The 22,947-nt window shown below is 37.0% G+C and overlaps 1 protein-coding gene across 1 annotated transcript; it reads right to left on the bottom strand.

Annotated features, from left to right (window-relative positions):
* Nucleotides 1–1,492: 1,492 nt before the first annotated feature.
* LOC108576085 (putative carbonic anhydrase 3) lies at nt 1,493–21,556 on the bottom strand. Its single transcript, XM_017939006.1, has 6 exons — nt 21,437–21,556; nt 19,319–19,369; nt 11,315–11,470; nt 3,895–4,118; nt 2,643–2,882; nt 1,493–1,750 (listed from the first exon to the last, which is right to left on the bottom strand). Exons 1-6 carry the CDS (start codon nt 21,471–21,473, stop codon nt 1,562–1,564), a joined length of 897 nt encoding a protein of 298 aa, XP_017794495.1. The 5' UTR covers nt 21,474–21,556; the 3' UTR covers nt 1,493–1,561.
* Between the last annotated feature and the right edge of the window lie 1,391 nt (nt 21,557–22,947).

Here is a 22,947-nt window from a genome sequence, read left to right as displayed (position 1 = left end):
ACCCGTGGCACTCAAACAGTTAAACAATATTTTCAAAGATTGAATTTTTCAATGCAAAGTGCATTTCAACAATTTAAATTGACCACACATGCAACGTGTTAGTTTTCACCGAAAAATCCAAAATGTGCTATTCTTCGTGGCGAAACAGTATAATGTGCTAGTTTTAGAAATGTGCTTCTTTACGTGGCAAACTGACACGTGATGTTCTTCGTGAGACAAATAAAACATGCTACTTTTCGTAACGCACGTCGATTATATTTGATATTACAATTACAAATAATATATTTCTACGAACAACTTTATCATAAACTATACATCTCGTGTATTAAAAAAGTTGCAGAAAATCATATATTATAAGACAAAACGTAACGTTTCTTGTTAACTAATACTTTATATTTCGTGACAAATTGATATACCTAACAACTAAAGTAAAAACACGGTAACTTTCTTCAAATTGACCTACTCTCCTATGAGAAATATATCCCGTACGGAATTTTATTTACTATTCAATTATATATTATATAATGTACAGCATTATTTGTAATCTTTCATGGCCCTATGTACTTCCCAGGCACCTGCCTGATTAAACAAACGTTAAATATATTTGAGGTGAAAATGAATTCATATCCCTTGGGATATTGTTTATATTTTGTTTCTCTCATAAACTGTTCCTTCGTCGGGATATTTAGTTTCCAGGTCAAGACATATGTATTATCGAGGCACACTAGATAGTTCGTTGCGTGAGATATGTGGACTGCAAAAAGCTACAGTATTATATTTTACAGAAAAACTTCTTACTCGGTTACTGATTAAAGAGATATAGGATTATGTTTGTTAAACATGATCTTGGAGAACGTGTAAATGTTTAAAAGATAAAAGTATGTCTTCTATCAGTATAGTAGAAAATATAAACCTTTCATGATTTTACTACTTCACTGAATTATTTTCTTACTAAAAACAATTTTGAATACATTAATAAAACAATTTTTAGTTATAGTTAATTTAATATACGACCGATTTATTTTTATCGCACGCAAGCAACTCTATCGATAAATTAAATTTTATACTAAAATTGCCATCTGCCCGACAACTTTATGTCTTCTTTGCTTTTCTATGTCAAAGGTAGAAGATTATTTAATCCTTTCCCTCGAAAAAATTACTTTAAACTGTAATAACTATTTGATTGGACGTGGCATTATTATACCACGGTTGTACGTTAGTGGAAGGAGGAAGAAAAAATGAAGAGAGCGGATAAGCGGAAAAGGAAGAAGTGCCACGTTTCATCCTGGGTCTCCCTTAAATAGTAGACTCGTATTAAAAATATGTAATAAAAATGTCATGTTTCTTATTATTAGACATTAAATACTCATAACAATCGATAAATGTCATATACACAAAATATGATTTTATGAAAACGTTAGGATAATAAGTAGCGAATCACTTTCTTTACGAATGCGTATGATATGATTGATGTACAACATGATCTCTCGGCCTGATGCAAAAATATAAAGGACACACTGATCGTATTCTACTAAATTACATAATTTACATATAAAATTAATTACTTTGTACATAAGATTTTACTTAACAGAAAACTAAAGCACACGAAAAGTAAATTGCTCGTGTAGGAAGTTGCGACAGAATACCCAAGCAAATGATGATAAACTTTCCTTTCTCCAAGATCCTGAGTCGGCCTGTAATTGAAGCTCAAGGTACCGTTGCTTGATTTAACAGTTTTGAATATGTTTAGCTGTAAACGAGAAAAAAAAGGTAAATTGTAACGCAATCTTTTGTAAGATTTCGCAATCGAACAATTCTTCTCAATACAGATATTGCAAACATTTCAAGAATTGACCCGAAGATGCCTGAAGCTCGTCGATTCGTCATGCCAGTGCCGTTCAACAGGCCTTCAGGCGAGCAAGGGCACCCGCCGATGCCCGCGGGCAGAGCTGAGGGCGAAATCGTGGGCTAGTAATGTCATGCACATTAAAGCGGAGTGGAGGAATGACGCTTGTGGGTATGTTCGTTACATATCTTCGAAATATAATTCTCATTCTTAAGACGAGCAATAGTTACTACATACAACATAAACACACGCCGTGAAAAAAAAGACTTAGAATTTATGGACCGATTTCCCGAACAAGGGACCTGCGTGCGACGTCCTGTAGGTCTTGTTTACAGGTTGAAGTGCATGACTTTTTAGTTGGGCAGTTCTAGATCCCACTTTTCTGTATTTACATCCAAGATGGGACTTGGAGGAACGATTTTTCGGGCAGTGAGAGAACGTTTTTCGACTTCGAATGGAAAAACGTTGGAACTTCAGACACAAAGCGTTAGAACTTTGGAAAAAGCTTCTGAACTTGAAACAGAACTCTTGCGAACATCAAAGAGAACTTCTGCCGGATTTTATAATTTAGGCTTTACAATTTTGAACTATATAACTTCGGACCCTTGAACTTTATAGTTTATATAAGCAACGTGCAAATAGTAATAAATAAATTTTGTTATGTTTACAAATCCATTTCCACAAACTCTGGGAATAATAACAGCATGTAATGTCAAAATTCTCATCTAAATTTCTATGTACTATAAATTATCTTCCACCCTATATAAATAAGTTATAAAATGTGAACTGCATCTACCTGTTGTTTCGATAACGAAAGTTTTTCAGCAAGGATAAACCACATCACAGATTCTTGACATCCGGGGGTAGTTAAAGAGCCATCATAATAATAATACGTTGTGTGATCCTTTGGCAAAAAAAGGTACGGAATAATCATGGATTCCATTGCTACCGTGCTCTCCATGACTCCAATATTATTGGATATTAACTCCGTTGCTTTCAGAATTGGCACTAACTCTAAATTCTCCTCATTGTTCACCTAAAACGATATTTCATAAACACCGTTGTCGTCAGTACAATTTTATCCTTCAAATGAGGTATATTAGCGAAACATTAATATTGGATGATTGCAAAAGTTCGTACCTGTTCCGTCGCGCAGGTACGGAACGCGTGGGGTCTTCGTTGACCGGGTTTATGGCCCGCTCGCACGAGAAGGTTATTTTTGAGAACAAAGACGTTTCGTAGCTCCGCGAAAAAATAAGTCATTTCTTACAGAACAATGCCTTTAGAATTTCGACTTTTCCGCGTCCTTAATAACCGAAGACGTGTTATAAACCAGGTATTCCTGAAGGGTCAATCCACACGTGCGTATAACGGCACTCTCGGTCGAGGGTTGACCTGGCGGGAATTTTCGACGCGTCACCGAAGGACAGCGAAGATTCCACGCACCCGCAGGTAGGGCCCCACTCCTTCCAAGGAAAAGCGCGCTAAGGGCGCAATGGAAGGATGGGTGACACTCAAGGGGCACGTTGATTGGTAATTTGTGCGTACGTGAAAAACCAATCAGCGTGCCTTCTTGCACTTGGCGGGGGAGTCACTGCGGACTCCAGAAAAATTCGGCGATCGAGCCAGACATTCGCAAAGATTCTCTCGTGCAAACAACACACAGTCTCCAACTGTTCGAGGAGACACCCGTAGTATTCGAGTCGCGATCGGTCACTCGAGTCTTGAAACAAGTCGTGACGCAGCAAACAAAATTTGAACTAGTTACCTAAAATTAATTTGGCGGGTAACAGTACCCTATTTGAAAATAAAACACAATCGGTGTGTGCGAAAGCAGATTTCATTTGAAACTGAAATGGAATGAAATGAATAATTATTTGAAAACAAAACACAAGCGGTGTATCTTTCGATAGGAATGTAACATTAGGCTAAAAGAAACATCTGTGTCGAAGTCGATAAGGTTCTCGCCACCTCTGAAAATCGGGCACGAACTTTTGCAATCATCCAATAATAGTAACGAAAAATGTAAATACTTCGTAAGAACGTACCTTGAATAAACTTGCAACAACGGCAATACCATTTTCATGCTGTGACGCCGTAGTAACGTTACCATATTTGTTATTATAATGAACAAAATGTACCTCTAAGTCATCGCGATTACCATCCACGATATGCTCGGCAGGCCAGTGAAAATGTATTTGCTCTAGAGTATACGTGGATGGAAGATTTGCTCCTTCAATAGAGATCGGTACACCAGACAATTGAATTTGTACTAGAACAGAAGTTAAATGAAAAATAAAACTTTATCGAAATAGGATATTAACAAACTACTATACACAAAATTACTGAATACATATACAGGGTGAGGCGGGATACGTGGTACTGTTAGGATAAACACACGTCCTAAGCTAACGATGACACCAACTCCGATAAACTTTCTCCCTTTCTATCCGTCGCATTCTTTTTCCTATCTTGTTCGTCACCAAATCATACTTTCCTCCCTCGTGAACTCCGACCCTTTACTCGTCCTCGAACTCCGATCCTTTACTCATCCTCGAACTCCGATCCTTTACCCATCCTTGAACGCCGATCCTTTGCTCATCCTCGAATCCTGGCGCAGACCTTCCTCCCCTACGAATTTTAACCACCCCTCACGTCATTAGTAGCAAAAAATTTTCACGCCGCAGATCATTCTCAGAAGTAGAGATCTACGTGCATCAAACCCCGAAAAACTTGTAACTCCGCGAGTCACCTCTGAAGCGTAAACCTGCTTATGAAAAATAAAAATTTGCGTTTTATGGAACGAGTGTTCGATTTTTTGGAGATCCTGTTCGGTTGCGGCATAACAATACAACCGAATTAGGGATGATTCTATATGCAAAAATAAGTCGAAAAAAAAGAATAACATTTTTTCATTTATGGCTTCGTTTTCAAAGAAAATGAGTTTGAAAATTCGTCAGGTACCCGTGTACTAACTTCAAGCTTCGAGGTACATATGAAACTGTTACTGCTCGTATTTGTATTACTAAACGTGGATAATGTCACGATTTGCTTTCTGCTATTACTGTTGTTGTTAGGACTTGCGGTTGATCTTTCGATCGTTCAAGCTTTGCCGGTTTTTGCACGTGTGTGCCGACTAATGTTCTAAGGCTTCGAAGGACCAGTTTCTTGATTGAAACACTAAGTTTTTATTTTATGTTCTATTTTCTACAACTAATTCAAGATATAAATTCTATTGCAAAGTGAGAGATGTTTCACTTGCGAATGGCCAAGTGTTTCTGCTGGAGTCTCTGCGGTTTCCCTCGACGAAGACTCCTATTTTCCTAAAAACACCCTGATTGGTGATTTTTCCTTTTTTAAATCACCAATCAGTTTACTCCGGTGCATCGCAACCTCCCTCCATTTCGTCCTTAGCGCGTTATCTTAGGATGGGGTAAACAACGACCGGAGAAAGTGTTCGGTGGACGGATGCGTGGGAATCCTGTGGAATCTCCGCTTTTCTAGGCTTTGTTAAAGTCAAGTGGCCCATCGACGTTAGCAAAAGTCGTGGGCCACTTTTCTATTTTCCGTTCGGAGACTCCAGGATTTATGGCAGAGTCTGCTCCTAGGGACTAAGTGTCGCAGGCAACGCAATAAACACTTGTGGTGTTTTAAGAAAACGATATTTGCCTGCGACGGCGACCACTTGACTCGCTGCCATAAATCCGGCTACAGGATATGCCTTAACAGTTATCGTATTGCGTATTCTCGATTTGTGTATAAAGACATTGTGACGGAATGAAAGAGACTAACAGACCGACATCACGGAAATAAGGTAACAGCCATTGCTTAAAAATACAAACACAAACAGAAACAGAAGTTTTATACTTCAAAACCTGCAGTTGATACACGGATATTGTAGACTTAAATGAAAAAATGTTATTCTTTTTTTTTCGACTTCAATCAATCACCACCCGGCCGGTTGTACCGCGATTTTTGGGACACCCTGTACTTATAGAAGCTGAGTTGTAGAAAATGGAGTTCCTCTTCGGTATCGGAAATTACATTCCTTTTTTTACTGAAGGCAATCGGCAAAAGCGTTTGTTCTTTCACTACTAAAGGCTGCTGTGGTAGTCCACAGACCTCTTGTCAATCATGCTAGGAACAAGTCATTTATTACTAATACACAGCAATGGTGTTCATTTTCCTACCAGTTAGATCGTACAGCGAGTACATAGTGCCAGCCCATAGTGGCCCATCGACGTTGGCAAAAGTCGTGGGCCACTTTTCTATTTTCCGTTCGGAGACTCCAGGATTTATGGCAGAGTCTGCTCCTAGGGACTAAGTGTCGCAGGCAACGCAATAAACACTTGTGGTGTTTTGAGAAAACGATATTTGCCTGCGACGGCGACCACTTGACTCGCTGCCATAAATCCGGCTACAGGATATGCCTTAACAGTTATCGTATTGCGTATTCTCGATTTGTGTATAAAGACATTGTGACGGAATGAAAGAGACTAACAGACCGACATCACGGAAATAAGGTAACAGCCATTGCTTAAAAATACAAACACAAACAGAAACAGAAGTTTTATACTTCAAAACCTGCAGTTGATACACGGATATTGTAGACTTAAATGAAAAAATGTTATTCTTTTTTTTTCGACTTCAATCAATCACCACCCGGCCGGTTGTACCGCGATTTTTGGGACACCCTGTACTTATAGAAGCTGAGTTGTAGAAAATGGAGTTCCTTTTCGGTATCGGAAATTACATTCCTTTTTTTACTGAAGGCAATCGACAAAAGCGTTTGTTCTTTCACTATTAAGGGCTACTGTGTTAGTCCACAGACCTATTGTCAATCATGCTAGGAACAAGTCATTTGTTACTAATACACAGCAATGGTGTTCATTTTCCTACCAGTTAGATCGTACAGCGAGTACATAGTGCCAGCCCATAAACTTCATTTTCTATAACACTGATTTTCCTAGCAAAACACGTAGCAACAATCAAATCATAAAACAGTAACAATTTTCGCTTTCAAATTAATCCTCTTTACAAGTACGGCTTTATGATTTTATCGCTGTCTTCCGTCGACAGTTCATCACTTATAACCCAAGTCCAACCATTCCCATTCCATCGCTTCCAATCATACGATAAGTATATAAATGCTTAAGGTTGGTGGAACAAATATAGCCAGCTCGTAAAATCGGTCAAGAGTCAAAGTACATAAACATAGTTCGAGTGTTCTAACAAGGGAAGAAGATGAGACACAAACCCTCAGCCAGTGCCGTATAATGTATTCAATGTCTCTGCACAGGCCCTGTCGTCCTTCAAATTCTTCTAATGTTCTTTGTTTCCACCTATATTCTACTTCAATTTTCATTATTTTATCTAATGTTTTCTTTCAGTGGTTACCGTTTACGTTGTTTACTTATTTCTGTATCAGTTCCACGATTTTACAATTCGACTAACCAACTGATCTGCGTTGGACACACAGGTTCATGACACGTCAGAAAGAAATATTAAATATTAAAAAAAGCCAATTGGCATTTTTAATTTGTCTGGTAGTCCACGAAATACCATTAGTTATCTAATGTCATCCTTTCACTGTACGGGCCTTAACACTAGGTTTACGGAAATTTCTTATATACCTATCTCTACGGACACGCGTCAAATTGACGAGTGAACGAAACCGCATATTTTCTTTAAAAAGTTTGGAAGTGACGTGGTGCAAATGATTATTCGGTAAAGTGGGTAACAAAAATATATTTATTTAAACGTAATGCTTAAACTAATTTCAAATGTAAATTACATGATGCGCGTGCAGAGAAGCTCTACGACAAAAGGCCTCGTGCCTTTTTCGGGGCTCCCCTAAGTAGCCCCTTTTCCCTGGGAAAGTCCCAGGAAGTGAGGGCGCGGGCCTGCATTGCCGAGGCAATACTCTTGTCCTCGAGGACGAAGAAGCTCGGAGATGTTTGGAAAAACATCTCTCGATTCTTCGCCTCGAGGGCCAAGAATCGCCAGGCCTAAGTGCGTGCCCCTCCCGTGGCGGTCGCCACATAAGCAACTTATTTTATTTAAAAACAACATATTATACACTATTAACTTATAAATGAAACTATGTGATATTATATGTATATTTATATAAAATTTATAACAAGCATAAGTGGTAGGAGAGAGATGTAAACGATTTCTGTAATTTTCCTCGTGAAATTCGAAGTACGTCAAAATGACGCGTCCCGTAAACCTAGTGTTAAAACAGAAGGCCGTATACGGTCCTGGCTGTGGCTACATCAAGCTGTGCCGCCACTTGATGCTTTAATTTACAAGCTCGCTATATTTGTTCCACCAACTATACCTCTTCCTACGTAATTTTATGAGGCATATAGTGGGGGTTGTAAAAGAAAAAGTGGGGATCAACGAAAACACAAGCCAGGCCCATCGCGAAAAACTTCAATGACGCATGGGGCCTACCAATAAGTTGGCTCCGAAATAGCGTGCGTATATTGTGGGAGAGAAAGAAGGCGAAGAGTGTTGGTGATAGCGTGTTACGGAGTATGTATTGTATAGGTCATCTACGAGCTGTCTGAAGTGTCTGAAACTTGTAAGAGTTATTGTACACTTGTTAGTGTTGCATAACAGTCGTCTTTGCATTGCAAGTTTTATCAAATATTATTATATTCACTCGTGTCATATTCTGTCAATCGTCATTTACCGCAAAACTTCATTATAAACTATTGTATGAAAAAAACATTCTTATTAACAAGAAAGATTCCATATAAATCTAGGAATAGGGTTTTATTAAAGTATCTATTCCGCTAGTTACAGAGATAACACGACCAGTAAGACTAGTTCGTAGTGCCTACTCAGGCCTTATCGTATCTGATCGTATCTGATCGTATCTGATCGTAGCGTATGTAGCGTATCGTATCGTATCGTATCGTATCGTATCGTATCGTATAGTATCGTAGCGTATCGTAGCTTCTTGCAGACTTCTTCCAGACTCACTCTAGACTGACAGACTGACAGACTCGCTCCTCGTGTCGCGGGCACGCGGCCGCAGGGGGGTGTTTCCGAACACCCGGGGTCTAGCAAACCTCCGGTATCCTGAGCTTCGAACGCACTACGCTGCAGCCAATGCTGGGCGAAGTTCCAAAATAAGGTGCAAGACCTTCTTGCTCCACCCTTCTACCGGATTGTTTGGTACGCGGCACGGCAAGGGGCGGATGCCTCTTCCCGCTGGGATTAGCGACCCCACCACCCTGAGCTTAGGCAGCCCGGTGAGCGCAATCGTGAGGATGTGCAGGTTACTCTTTAGGAGTGCCAAAATGAGATTAGCGACCCCACCACCCTGAGCTTAGGCAGCCCGGTGAGCGCAATCGTGAGGATGTGCAGGCTACTCTTTAGGAGTGCCAAAATGACAACACCTTTCCTCTCCTTTTCCCCTACATCTCCTCGTCCATCCTAACCATTACCTTCCCTTACGATCCTTCGCCTGTAACAGGGTCAGAGCGCAGTACTTGCGTGTACTGGTGAGTCCTCCTTCCCGTGATTCCCCATGGATGCGGTGGCAGTCGAAGTTGGGGTATTTGCTCGGTTTGACTGACAACGTAACGAAAGGGCTCATCCGCTGAAAACGCTCAGCGGCGTGGCTGGATTTTTCCATTGCCCGTCTCGGGGCAGTGACTAGCCGGGGGTAAGATAGAACTTTGCGGCGTGGCTGGATTTTTCCATCGCCCGTCTCGGGGCAGTGACTAGCCGGGGGTAAGATAGAACTTGCTGAACGGGTGTATAAGACAAAAGTCTGCGGAAACCCAAATGCCTCTTGGGGCGGCAAACACTATATGTCGCGGGCACGCGCTTTTATCCTCGCCCAGTCCGAACGTTCCCGACATTTTTTCTAAACTCGGTACGTCCGGGCTAGGGTTTTTGCCTGCCCGGTCGCGCTACGTTGGAATATTCTCGGAGCTAATGTTCATATACACACACACACACTCATCCCTGTCGGCACGTGCCGATCAGCCGGTAAATACACCGAGCCGATTCGATTATCCGTGTTCTTAATTGCTTCCTAAATTTGGCATATTTGGGTTAGTGTTTTTGCCTGCCCGGTTGCGGTACGTCAACGCTCATATACACGCATACACACTTAAGCCTGCCGGCACGTGCCGATCAGCCGGTAAGTACATCGAGAAGATTCGATTGTCCGTGTTCGCGATTTCTTTTATCATGCCCGCTTCCCACATAAATTTTCCGAATAAACCATAGCAGCTATAGCAAATTGAACAAAACACACCTCCCAAGTCTTCGCTCTTTGCACATTTACCAACATTTCACTAATTTATTTATGCCATCTACAAAATATAAGCAAGACAAAGAAAATGGATAAATGGGTTCCGCACATATCCTGTGGAACATTACAGATCCTTTTCCGGACAGAATTGTTATCTGTGATGAAGAGTGGGTACTTTATGATAATCGGAAAAGATCTAAGCAGTGGTTAGATCTTAACGAACCACCTAGACACTTTCCAAATCCTCAAGCACATACGGAAAAGATAATGCTATCTGTTTGGACGGGATTATTTATCGAAACTTAGCGAAATGCATCGAAAGCTATCAGTTATCCGTCCAGCACTGGTCGACAGAAACGGCAGTTTCGCCAACAGTTTATCATCTGCTCAAACATTTTAAACTTTTATCCAGGAGAAAGCACTTCGAAATGAACGCAACGTGGGACAAGCCTTCGTGGAGTTTGTTAATTCCAGCCGTCGCAGGTTTTCTATAGATGGCATAAATAAATTAGTGAAACGTTGGCAAAGCTATGTCGATGGTAATAGTTCTGATTTTGAATAAATTTGTTAATTATGAGTGTTTAAAATTTGACAGAACTTTCTGAACGACCTCATAATATGCCGCGATTGATAATGTCTTCCTCTAGGCTAGTGATTTTCAACCGGTGCGCCGCGAGAGGTGCACAGATGTGTCCAAGATTTTTTAATATATGTTAAAAACGGTGAAAAAGTAACAGAAAAAATATTATTTTGTCTGTAAATCAATCAAAAGTGTATACTTTTTTGTCAGATCCGCGAAAAAATATGATATATTTTTTGGTGTGCCGTAGAATATTAGTAATTAATTTAGCGTGCCGTGAGATAAAGAAGGTTAAAAATCGCTGCTCTAGGGGGAAAGGGTAAGTCGAGTGACAGCAGTCCTACCTACAAGGAGTGTTGTTTACGTCGCGAAGAATGCGTTTTCTCTTTGCAAAATGTTCTTTTCGAGCTGTCTTAATATCCTATTCTAAAAGACCAAATAAGGAGGGCCTGATTCACGCATCCACGCGGGGGTATTTTTCATCTGCGACCCGCTGACCACGCACAAGTAAGTCATAAGAAAAAAATCTTAGTTATTCTACAATACCTTTCATATCCGATTAACATGAAATGTATAGTAAAAGTGTTTTGTTTGCATCCTTTCTTTTACCTACCAGAATGACCATTGTTCGTGATTTTACCGGAAAATGCAAAATCATATCTTATGAACTTCAGTGCCCCAAGATCAGTTTTAATGGTATCTTCAGGAACAATGGCTATTGGTGATTGTTTTTTCCCCTGTATACATAAACCAGGCCAATGTGTCGGACCTACAGAGAGAAAAATATAAAAATTTTTATAATTTGTTACGATATAACTTATCAATTGTTTCGTATTCGATACCAATTAATAACTAACTGTTTAAGTTATTAATTACGCATGTGTTACTTCAACCTGCCGTATTTAGTGCAATTACCTGACAAATCGTTGTTTTTAATGATCAGAGAAAATAGTTATGAAAAGGTCGTAGGATTCATAGTAAAGTAATATGATAAATATTGTGATTTATAAATCACTTATGTTAAAGGTGTTTAGTCGTTTTTACTTCAAGGTCACAGTTTTCAAAACCATACCCCATACTTAAAAGTGATATCACAGGCGCAGCTCTGGGAAAAACCAGGAAATTTTCACTTCCTTGCCAGGAGAGATCTTCAGGTGGAGTTTCTAAATTCACCAATGTAAAGTAAATTATCAAATGCAAACTCCACCCTCAACATCGTGATAAATATATAAGATCCGAAGACAGAAAGAATAATAATCGCTAAATAATCCCTGAGTATAATTGCTGACCGACGTAAGTACCTACTGTGCGAAGCTCAGGAGTTTGCCCCCGGGGCGGCACAAGGGCAAGAGGGGTACTTCGCTCGCACCGCCTAAAAACGTCACGCAATTCGATGTTAACATGTCGGCCAATAATGACAATACATGTACCGTATTTTTATCACTGTGTTAGAGAAGGTGGGCTTATGGGGATATTGTTAGATTTATCAGTCAGTTAGATATAACAAAAATTAATCTAAGGCCTTACTAGGAAGTATATATTACTTTTGTATACGTTCGGAGAAATCCGTTTAGCCTTACCACCTCTGTTTAGTAAAGATCTAAATGTTTATGATACGTGACAAAAGGCCCTTCGGTCCCAAGCGGGGTCGTAGACAATATTAGGGCGTTGCGTAGGAGCATTCTCAGTCCGTAGACAGTGCTCTTACCATCAAGTAGAAAAGCGAACCTTCCTTGTGTCCAATAAAAAGTTTATAGTTTAAAGTAAGGATTATTAATTATTTAACAACCAATAACTCTCATAATTGTTAGAAAAGTCCAAAAAGCGAAGGCTTGAGTGGGCCATGTGCAGTCTTCTGCTGCGTTTCCCCCTCCTAGGGATAGTTTTGCCTCAAGGCTAAGAAAGGCCATATTGTCAAGGGGGTCCTCTTGACTAGTTTTTTCAGGAAGGACAGAATTGTATCAGCACTCGTGCAGTATAGTTCAAAATACAAGGATTCACCCTGTTTAACCGCCCACATTTATATTTTATTCCACCGCTCACCACCGTTATCCTGACCGTTTTTACCGTACATAATCCAATAGATATGACCGAATCAGACCGCATTCCTTCAATGGGCAAACCCCTGAGCTCTACGCAGTAAGTACACGCCCCGCGATAAGTAATCTAGCTATTTCCGAAATACAATTTTAAAAGACAATAATTTTTTTATTTTGTAACCCTTCCATTACATATATTTACTGAAGCCACACACGTGGAAAGATTTATTAACACAATACATGGAGCACACGTCAAGGTACGGGGGTACAGTGATCCTCAAAATCATCAATATATGGTCGCTACCTTACCTCTTGCAAGTCGTAGAGAAGACGGCATTACTGACTTCTGCAACACTACCGTTTACTTCACCACGACATAGGTGCATGTCGGAAACTCCTTCAAATGTGTATTCCATTGTATACTGCAAACACAACAAACACAATACACGAAAACCACTGAAAAATAATTACGATACGCTACAGTATTCACATACACACGTGCACGCACGAAATAAAGACTAAAAAGTGAAGAGAACTGAAAAAAATCGAAGAACAATAAATTATACCTACATATATTAGAAGTATACTAAAATGTAATAAATTAAATTTAACTGATTATACCGAACTAAAAGAGAAGAGATAAAAATAAGTGCTATGTTCGCTTATCACGTCGAGCAGCTCGTTAAAAGTTTCGCTTTCGTTGTCGAAATGATTCTGTCCTTCGAAATGTAAGACATTGCACTGTAAACTGTTATTTTTGGCATGCGAGTGTGCGCTGTCTTTTATCGAAATGATCCGTCGTCGAGAATGAGGCGACCATTCGTAATCTGTGCGAATTCTGTGTGCACCTTTTTGTGGAGAATTGTGGTGTGTGCATTTGTTAATTAATTATGAACTAGAGGAAACATTGAACCTCTCAACTTGGAAATTCCATAGGACAGACTTTGATATGTTCTTATGGATTTCTGCCAGTAGGCAAGTTTAATGTTTGACATACGATTTTTCTTGTAAAGTGTTGCAGAAACATTTACGACACCGAATGTCAGTTTTCTTCTCTATAACAAGTTACGAGGTAAGCTGCCGACCATGTGCCGTTTCTTTTGAGAATCACTGTGCTCCCCGTGTCTTGGCCTGTCGTATACCGGCTGGTGTCAAGAATTTTGCTCGACCACAGGGATATCTTTGATTGTTAATAACTAAAAAACGAAGCTTCACACGCAATTTTTTTATTCTTGATTTTCCTTTTATTCCGGCTCGTAGAATTATTCTTTAAATTTTCTACCAACTGTTGTCGAACACCCTGTATACGTATCTCCGCCATTATAATACATAATATATACATAAATACATACGATACTCTTTTTATTGAATTCCAACTCTATCAAATACTATCATTGAAAAATAATTATTCTATTTGGAAAAGAATAAGTTGACTCTGTAATCTTCAGCACTACAGCCCCTGGCCAAAAAATTAGGGCGACTCACAATTTTCAAAATCTTTCGTGTTTTGACAATATATGAAAGTCATTAACACTGCAGGGTGGGAATCAGAATTTATTTAATAAGAATTACTCTCATTTTAAAAAATCCCCATATTCCCATGGCCAGGCAACTCTCCCGATATGAATCCAATTGAGAATGTCTGGAGTTTACTTAAAACACTTGTATATACACACAATAGTAATCACCACATTAGCTGAATTAAAGAAAAAAATTTTGGATATTTAGCAAAATCATCCAAAAATAAAGGACACGATAAAGAAGTGCATACAGTGTATGCCGGGAAGGATACATGCTGTAATCAAAGCAAAGGGGGGAAATACAAATTATTAATAGGTCTGCATGTAACATGTATGTGTGTACTTCAGTAGTTAACAAAAATTATTTTTAAATTACGTTCATGACTTTAAATGTTACTAACAATACTAAAGATGTTGAAAATTGTGAGTGGCTCTAATTTCTTTGACCAGAGGCTGTAATATTACATTATGTTGTTGTTCAAAAACAGAACTCATTAATGCAGTTTACAGTATAATTTGGAGTAAGTAACTTTGTTAGTCACTTTTAACCGGAACGGACTTCATATCAGAATCGAAGGATTTGAAAACATACTTATCCAGGATTTTAAGTGCGTCAGATCTGGAACTTGGTAAATGGGCCACCAATGAAATCTCAACCAAGAGTGCAAGTAATCACAGAAAGGGATTCAAAGAATCTTGGACCTTTCTGGTAACCGGAAACGGACATACTTCGGTACACGGTTCACAAGATTTCAAGTCAACGCGTCACCAAACGAATGATTCAATGGTGTCAGTATGGATTTCTGGAGGCGTGGCCAAACGCCCAGTATCCAAAATCTGCATCTTGCCCATCGAAAATGACATGGATACTGAACAAGACAGCCAGGAGAACTGTCAATCCTGAACTATTGACACTACTCTTGTAAACATTCTACAATTGTGACAAGTGTAGCTATAACACCAGGGCCGCTTTATCATAAGGCTCATTGGGCACAAGCTGGGGCCTCACTCTTTATGGGGCCACATTTAACCTTTTAGCTGAGGCTGGACTTTCTGCAACACTGTATCTCTATTGGGCAAAAAGTAAAAGACTGTTCGTTCCGAAGATTTCTCTAACACGCGTACTCTTCAACGATAGCTTCGATATTGTTAGGAAATGTGGTTCAGGCGAAACAAATGTGAAATAAAACAAATGACGAGGGCAGTCAGGCGATATTTTAAACATATCTACAGACAGAGTGAGCCACTTCAGTGGCATACCGTCCAAAAACATGATATCCACGAAAGCCACTATAGTGACGTATCGTTCGAAAAGATGACTTACGCGAAAGCCACTATACAGGGTGTCCCGTAACTCCTCGAACATCCGGAAATGGGGGGTTGCTGGGGTGACTCTGAACAACTTTTTCCTTTACCAAAATGTTGTTTGAAGCTTCATTTTTGAATTATTAACGAAAAACACTGGCAAAAATTTTGACTTTGCACCGCTATTTTTATAAGGCTTAGAGAAATGGTTTTTTGCCGTCATTCCCACGTTTGTATAAATTTTTGAAAAAATTTCAATTAGTCGAAATCGCGCGCGAATGAGCCTCTGTTCTCCGTCCCTGAGCGCGGGCTCTACGCGCGCTCTGATTGGCCAATGTTTTTCGTTAATAATTCAAAAATGAAGCTTCAAACAACATTTTGGTAAAGGAAACAGTTGTTCAGAGTCACCCCAGCAACCCCCCATTTCCGGGTGTTCGAGGAGTTACGGAACACCCTGTAGTGGCGTACCGTTTAAAAAGGTAACATACGCGAAAGCCATTATAGTCGCGTTCAGTAGCTGAAAGGTTAAAAACCCTACTTCTCACAAACAACAATATAAAAAACAGCTCAGTTATAGTTGCAAAATAAAGTACTTATTGTTAAATATTAAATTCATAATATAAAAACAGCTTTTAGTTATTAATTTTTGTTAATCTAAATTTGAACTGATTTATTTTTATACTTCTTTTAGTACAAGCATATGTATACCAATGTTGTGCTATTTTTATTTTATTCAAACGAGTTATTATGGAAATGTCGACTCTCATTTTCAATAAACTTAAAGAGAAACGTGTATGAATTTGATTAACTAAAATAGACTTGTTCTTTTGAGGTCTCGTAACGATGTTGCGCCTAAAACCTGCGAAAGTATAAATGCGACCCTGCATAACACTCGTGTGTATAAGTAATCTAAGAGGACTTCGTTAGTGTTAAAATGACTAATTTCTTTCATACTCATTACAGATAATTGTTACTCATTTTTCTATTATCTACTATTATCGAATACTATCATCAAACTTGAACGTTCATTAGGAGTTGCATTGGTGATTATCTGGACTTTATCACAACTTCATGAACATTGTTTATTTTCTGTATTTATCTCATTTACGATGTATAGATAATTTAGCCTAAGCCTTAACCTAAGCCCACGTTATGATCTTTGTATGCGTAGAATTAGTTGAACACGAACCGTTCTCATGTTAGGATAACGAATTATCCTAAGTTTATTTTCTTAGAAGAAACGCCTAACCTTTAAATTGATTTTTAAGCGTTTAGTCTCTCCTGCTCAATAGTAATTGACATATCGCAATCTTATTCGTTGGACCAAAGACTGGCGCATACTTACACAACAGACGACTAGAACTTTACGGACTTTTCAGAATTTCCCTCGACTAGCACATGGACGCTACGTACCAAAACGCCCCCGAACTTTCCTACCCTTTCCTACACATTTTCCATTGAACTGTCTTCTCGCCTTTTTTCCATGTTCCTTTAACGTTCATGCTCGTGTCTCACACGTGCACAACTAATCTTCCAATAAGTGCCATTTTTTAAAACTACTTTCCTTCATTTTCCATATTGTGTTATCCTTTCATTATGGAAAAAAAGGAAATTACAACGTTATAAATAATGAGAAACTTATTTCTATAGCCTAGGAAATAATGACAAAAAAAAAAGACAAAATTGATCTAATTTGGTACATCGAATTGAGAAAAATGTGAGCGTTAACCCCTTAACCTATGATTTTTTTTCTGACTGTGCATCTAAGCGTCAGCCATTTACTGTTTCAGTACTGTATCAGGTAACAAAAGCTAATCTGTTAGAGATTATGTAATTACATTCAGTAATCCTCAGTCTTACAAATTAAAACGAAACAGGATTACAATCAATTCTTCTTACTAATATAACTATTTTTCTCACATCTTGACCAAAATCTCTGCCACGAGCCTGACTCGTTATAGGTTAAAGGGTTAAGGGATTAAGACACACCTTTTGACGGACGAATATGTATAAAAGGACCAGGACAGTTAAAATTTAATTGTTACTATTAGTTCTGCACTCTGGACATTACGGCGACACTCGGAACGTGAACATTCCGTGGACTCTGAATTGGAATATTACACATAAACTTAAACGCAATTTTGCAAAGGACATTTGTGATATTTATAATATACTTTAAATATTTGTATGGACATTCGTAATAAGTATAAGGATACTTGTGAAGAATACCTACTTCAGAGATTCTCGCAAGGATCCCATTGATCATTTTTGTTATTGTTAATATTAAAATTTGTGCTGATAAATCAATATAAAATTATTTGCTAAATAATCGGCTTCACGAACTTTGTGGGAGCGAAAACACACTTTTTGAGTGAAATATCAGAACAGGACTTGGAGTGTTGATTAAGTGAATAAAGATAATGTGAAGGTTTAAAAATCATTATCACAGCGATTGTTACATCTTGAACACACAGAATATTACGTGTAATCGTTAAATGATAGAATGTGTAAGATCAATTGTTTGGTAATTTTTAGTGCGATAAACTTGTAAGACATTCACAAATCAATTAATAGAATGCTCTTGAAAATTCTTGTGAGAAAACATCGAATTGATTAATCCTCATGAGAAATAGATCGCAAACGTAAATCGTCGGTTGTAATAAAACTTATACATAGAATTGTTCTAAAAAAACAGTATTTGACCTATGCATATTTTTAACGTGTCAAAATCTACGATAGAGGGGTGAAAATTTGAAAAAATTTATTTTTCGATGATTTATGTAGATATTTATACATTAAATTGCATATTTTTGAAGAATTACCCTATGTGATGAATTTGAAAAATAAATCCGCTTATATAACATAATAAAAATTAGTATCTATATGTAGAAGATTTAGCGATATAAAATGATGTTGGGAAGTTATCGTGCAACATAGTGTGACATATGAACTAAATAGTAATTTTAATGGTAACAAGTGAAAATTACGTGAAAATTATTTGAAAAATTAATTTAGAATTTCAAGTTTGTAAATATCACTATACTTATAATGTTGTGTAGACAACTTATTAAATTCTACATCTTTGACGTGGAAAATATTTAAGATGTTCACCTCTGTAGGTTCTACTCGTGTAGTAATGCTTTTGAAATCAGTTACCGTTCTGCTGAACTGAATCTGTTCCGTAGTGTTTGTATGTAGGTAAATACGTGATTTTCGAAAAAATCCAATCTAATCATAAATAAAAAATTTTTGAATAGAACATCAACACGAAATTCTTAATTTTCTCCACCTAAAAAATAACTATGAATGCAGCATAGTGCGAGTTCTTAAAGATTACAGATATAATAAAAATTCATACGGACTGCAATAATTATTTTTCCAATATGGTAAATTAAAATTCCATGTGCTTGGTTTATTTGTGTGTTATTTACACATGTATGTATGCACAAATTACTAAAAATACACCTACATGTATACCAAAAGAGGAATTGTACAAATAAACATGAAGGTTGAGTAAACATGCGAATTAAAAATCTGTCATCATTTCCGTTTTATTTCTGATACCTTTCTGATAAATTTCTGATAAATTTCCGATAAAGGTACATTTACGTTTAATATTTATTTAAGATACTTACAATGAGATTACTAAACGCGAGTACTATACCTCGAAATTTAACATTCAACAGTAACTCGGTAAAATTGCATTAGATATAAATAACTGAAGGGAATTTAAATAATATCAATAATGATTACCATGTTCACCCCAATACGACCAATCATCGGATGCTATAACCGCATATAAACCTGAAACAGAATTAATTTGTCACTTGAAAATTTTAATGCGATATAATTTTCATTACCTCAACTGAAAGGTATATTCACTGGTTTTTCTTTTAACAGAAACATTAAAAATTTATTTCACAATCACATATAATTCTTTCACGTTAATTTTTATATATTTTCGATTGAAAACAAAAATGCAAATAACGCAAATAGAGAATAATAGAAACAACAACTTGCTGCTAATATTATTTTATGTGACAGATTTGATACATCTTTTGGTAATAAAATCGATATTTTCAAATTATGAAAATGGAACGATACATTGAATGTTTTATAACACTAGATAAAAAAAATAGAAAAGTTCAGGGTAGAACTTGCTTTAATCATCTCCTCTATAACGAGTTATAGTTTTACAATGTTTTCAATACGTAAAAAGAAAGTCCGGATACCAATGATTGACTAAATGATATAAATTATTAACGACCGCATCCTACTAGCGCACATATACCTATCGAATTGTATAAAGTGCAAGATAGTAAGCGTACCACATGGATCATATGGAAATGTTACATTATTCACTGACGCATTAATCAATATTTCTTTTTCATCTATAACGTTACATATAAAGCAATAAATTTTATTATGATTAAAAGAGACGTAACACTTCATACTGCGAAGGTAAGAAATGCATTGAAAATCGTTCCAGTATGTACATAATTTGAACGTGCAAACATATTACTGAACGAATATAAAAGCATATTAGAATCCATGGAGATCTTTTTAAAAGCTAATACATTATTCAAGTGTGTAATTGTAAGCAATTTGAACGTTTCAAATAAAAAAAAATACGAAAAGCTTTTCCATTTAATACAGTTAATTAACCCTTTCCAGGCTAATGATTCCATTTGCTATCGTGTACTATTTTCGCATTTATATGCTGTCATTTGATATCAGTTTTTTAGTGACATAAATATTTTTACAAATGTCCACACACGCATTTAGTGAATTTAACAATTTTTAAATTACCTTGTTAATAAAGTGTTTCTCCTATTTGAAGAATTTACTTAAATTGAACTAGAAAGGGTTAAGAGTCATGGAAATTGAACTTGAATTAATCGGGCACAAATTCTAATGCCTTGAATGTTAAAACTAAAGTATCACACAGTATGATAGAAATTAAAATAATATTGCGACGAAATAAATTAATTAGAAGCGTATAGTAAAAATCTTTTACGATACGCTTGTTTTGAAACACTCTCGAGGAATTCGTTATACTTGTTTGCGTGGATAGTTCATTATCCAACAAGTTGAATAAATAATGCGTAGAACAGGAAACAAAATTAACCTCATTGACAATTGATGGAACGGAACATTACACAACTGTGCGTCTATTAATAATCTGTCAGGTCGGAAAATGACGTCGAAATTCGAAGAAAATTTTCATAACAGATTTGTAGACTCTAAATTGGTACATAATCGACTCCAAGAATAAATGTTGGTGCTCTTAAATTGGCGTTTTTACGTACAATCTATGAACAACTCGAACGAATTTTAATGAGAATAAACCACGCTTCCGGTTATTAAAAGAGAGATTACCGTTGACCTGTATTTATCAATTTTCCCATTATTTTAGTCCTTCTTTATGAAGCTAATACATGTTGACCAAAGATGGACCAACAAAGTAATAAAAAAAAAAAAAGAACAGCAAACGCCAACACTTCAGTTTCATACGATAATAGTTTCGTTTCATCTACAGAACACAAAGCGCTTTTATAGAAGAACTATCATTTGAAGCTTTCTCCCCCATGTAATTGCTAATCGAGTAACGTGATTTTTAAATTATTTTTACTTAAGCGTCGCGCAGCTTCGTTTCAAACAAGATAAATTGTTTTTCTTTCAACAAAGTTATAACTCGAACACGCTAAGCGGATTCTATGTTTGGTAAAACGTAAATATGTGTGATATAAAAAAGGATTAAAATATGCATATACGATCCGATAAAAAGATCATGGTTGATCAAATGAAGGTAATTGAACATTTAAAGAATAAATAACTTGCTTTGAATTTAAAAGAAAATTCTTCCCTTACCTATGATAACTGTAAAAATTATGAAGAAACTCTTCATTGCGAAAGTGCTACCTGGAACTGTCAGAGGTTGCGATGACTCGATGACACGGACGTGACAGCGATGAGCATACAACTGATGTACACGACGTTAATCTAGCTAGATAGCCCCGAGATTACACGAGACCTTACTGTATGAGATTTACTTTGTGCATTGTGCTATGCATTGTGATTACAACGCGCATGCGCACCAATTAACCCCTATTTGCATAAAAAAATTAATTCGGTATCAAAATAGGAGTCTGTATTACTGGACAGGCGATACTGCCCAACTTTTAAGCAGAGATTGGTAAAATACTATTTTAAATAGTAAATAGTAAATAATCCTATTCATTTTAAAGTATACCTACATACAACTTTGAAAATGAAATATTTTAGCTGATACGGCAAGTTTTTAAAATAGTATTTGAAAATAATATTTTATTTGAAGAATATTGAAAATATTTGAATTTTATCGTGAAATATCTTATTTATTTTCATTTATTTCCTTTACTTTGAATATTATTGCTGAAAATAATGATTCGCATTCAATACGCATTGAGCGAGTACACAGAGTGTCCCGTAACATCTCGAACACCCGGAAATGGGGGGTTGCTGGGGTGACTCTGAACAACTTTTTCCTTTACCAAAATGTTGTTTGAAGCTTCGTTTTTGAATTATTAACGAAAAACACTGGCCAATCAGCCCCCAACGTTGGGTTGTCGAAACGATAGAGGAGTGGTTTAAATGTAGCAATTGTGTGTTTCTCAACGACCTATGTAATTAACGTCCCTGAGCGCGGGCTCTACGCGCGCTCTGATTGGCCAGTGTTTTTCATTAATAATTCAAAAATGAAGCTTCAAACAACATTTTGGTAAAGGAAACAGTTGTTCAGAGTCACCCCAGCAACCCCCATTTCCGGGTGTTTGAGGAATTACGGGACACCCTGTATAATAGTATATAATAGCTGAATTGAATAGTTTTACACTCTGCACTAACTCGACTGTCACTTGAATTCTGTTGTTTAATAGAGAAAAATTTTCCATCTAAAATTAATGGAATTTTTTCACTAACACTCTCTTCTACAATAATATCTTCTCTTAAACTATTAGAATTTGTCGACATATTTTATGGTTTTAGGTAATATGTGTTTTCAATTTAAATTTTACAAATATTCAAATCGCTGTACTCTATTATATGCGAATAGTCGCAGTTAAACAGAAAATAAAACTGTGCCAAATGTTGTAGCTTCTTATATTAAATGTAGGTACCATTTCTTCTTAGAAATATTAGATCATCCCATAAGTCCTCACGTTAATTTCTTTCAAAACCTCCACGATAGAAATTCTTAGGTTTTAGGTCAAAGAATGAGTCGAAAAAGCCGCATTACTTGTGGGATGACCCAATACTTTAAACAACATTAAAGTGTTTTATTTTATGCCAGATTATTAAAATAAAATGTTTTATTTTATGTTTCAGATTATTAAAATAAAATA

Source organism: Habropoda laboriosa, unplaced genomic scaffold (genome assembly GCF_001263275.1).
Source record: "Habropoda laboriosa isolate 0110345459 unplaced genomic scaffold, ASM126327v1 scaffold334, whole genome shotgun sequence".
In the NCBI taxonomy this organism is placed as follows: Eukaryota; Metazoa; Arthropoda; class Insecta; order Hymenoptera; family Apidae; genus Habropoda; species Habropoda laboriosa.
Note: the sequence above shows the minus strand (reverse complement) of the source record. Positions and strands in the feature narration are given on the sequence as shown.

What these genes read in the sequence shown, in the direction of transcription:
- LOC108576085 (XM_017939006.1), bottom strand. Translation starts at nt 21,473, where the DNA reads ATGAAGAGTTTCTTCATAATTTTTACAGTTATCATAG. An exon ending in AATTTTTACAGTTATCATAG is followed by an intron (nt 19,370 to 21,436) that starts GTAAGGGAAGAA and finishes ATTCTGTTTCAG; the next exon opens with GTTTATATGCGGTTATAGCA. An exon ending in TTTCGTTATCGAAACAACAG is followed by an intron (nt 1,751 to 2,642) that starts GTAGATGCAGTT and finishes TCTCGTTTACAG; the next exon opens with CTAAACATATTCAAAACTGT.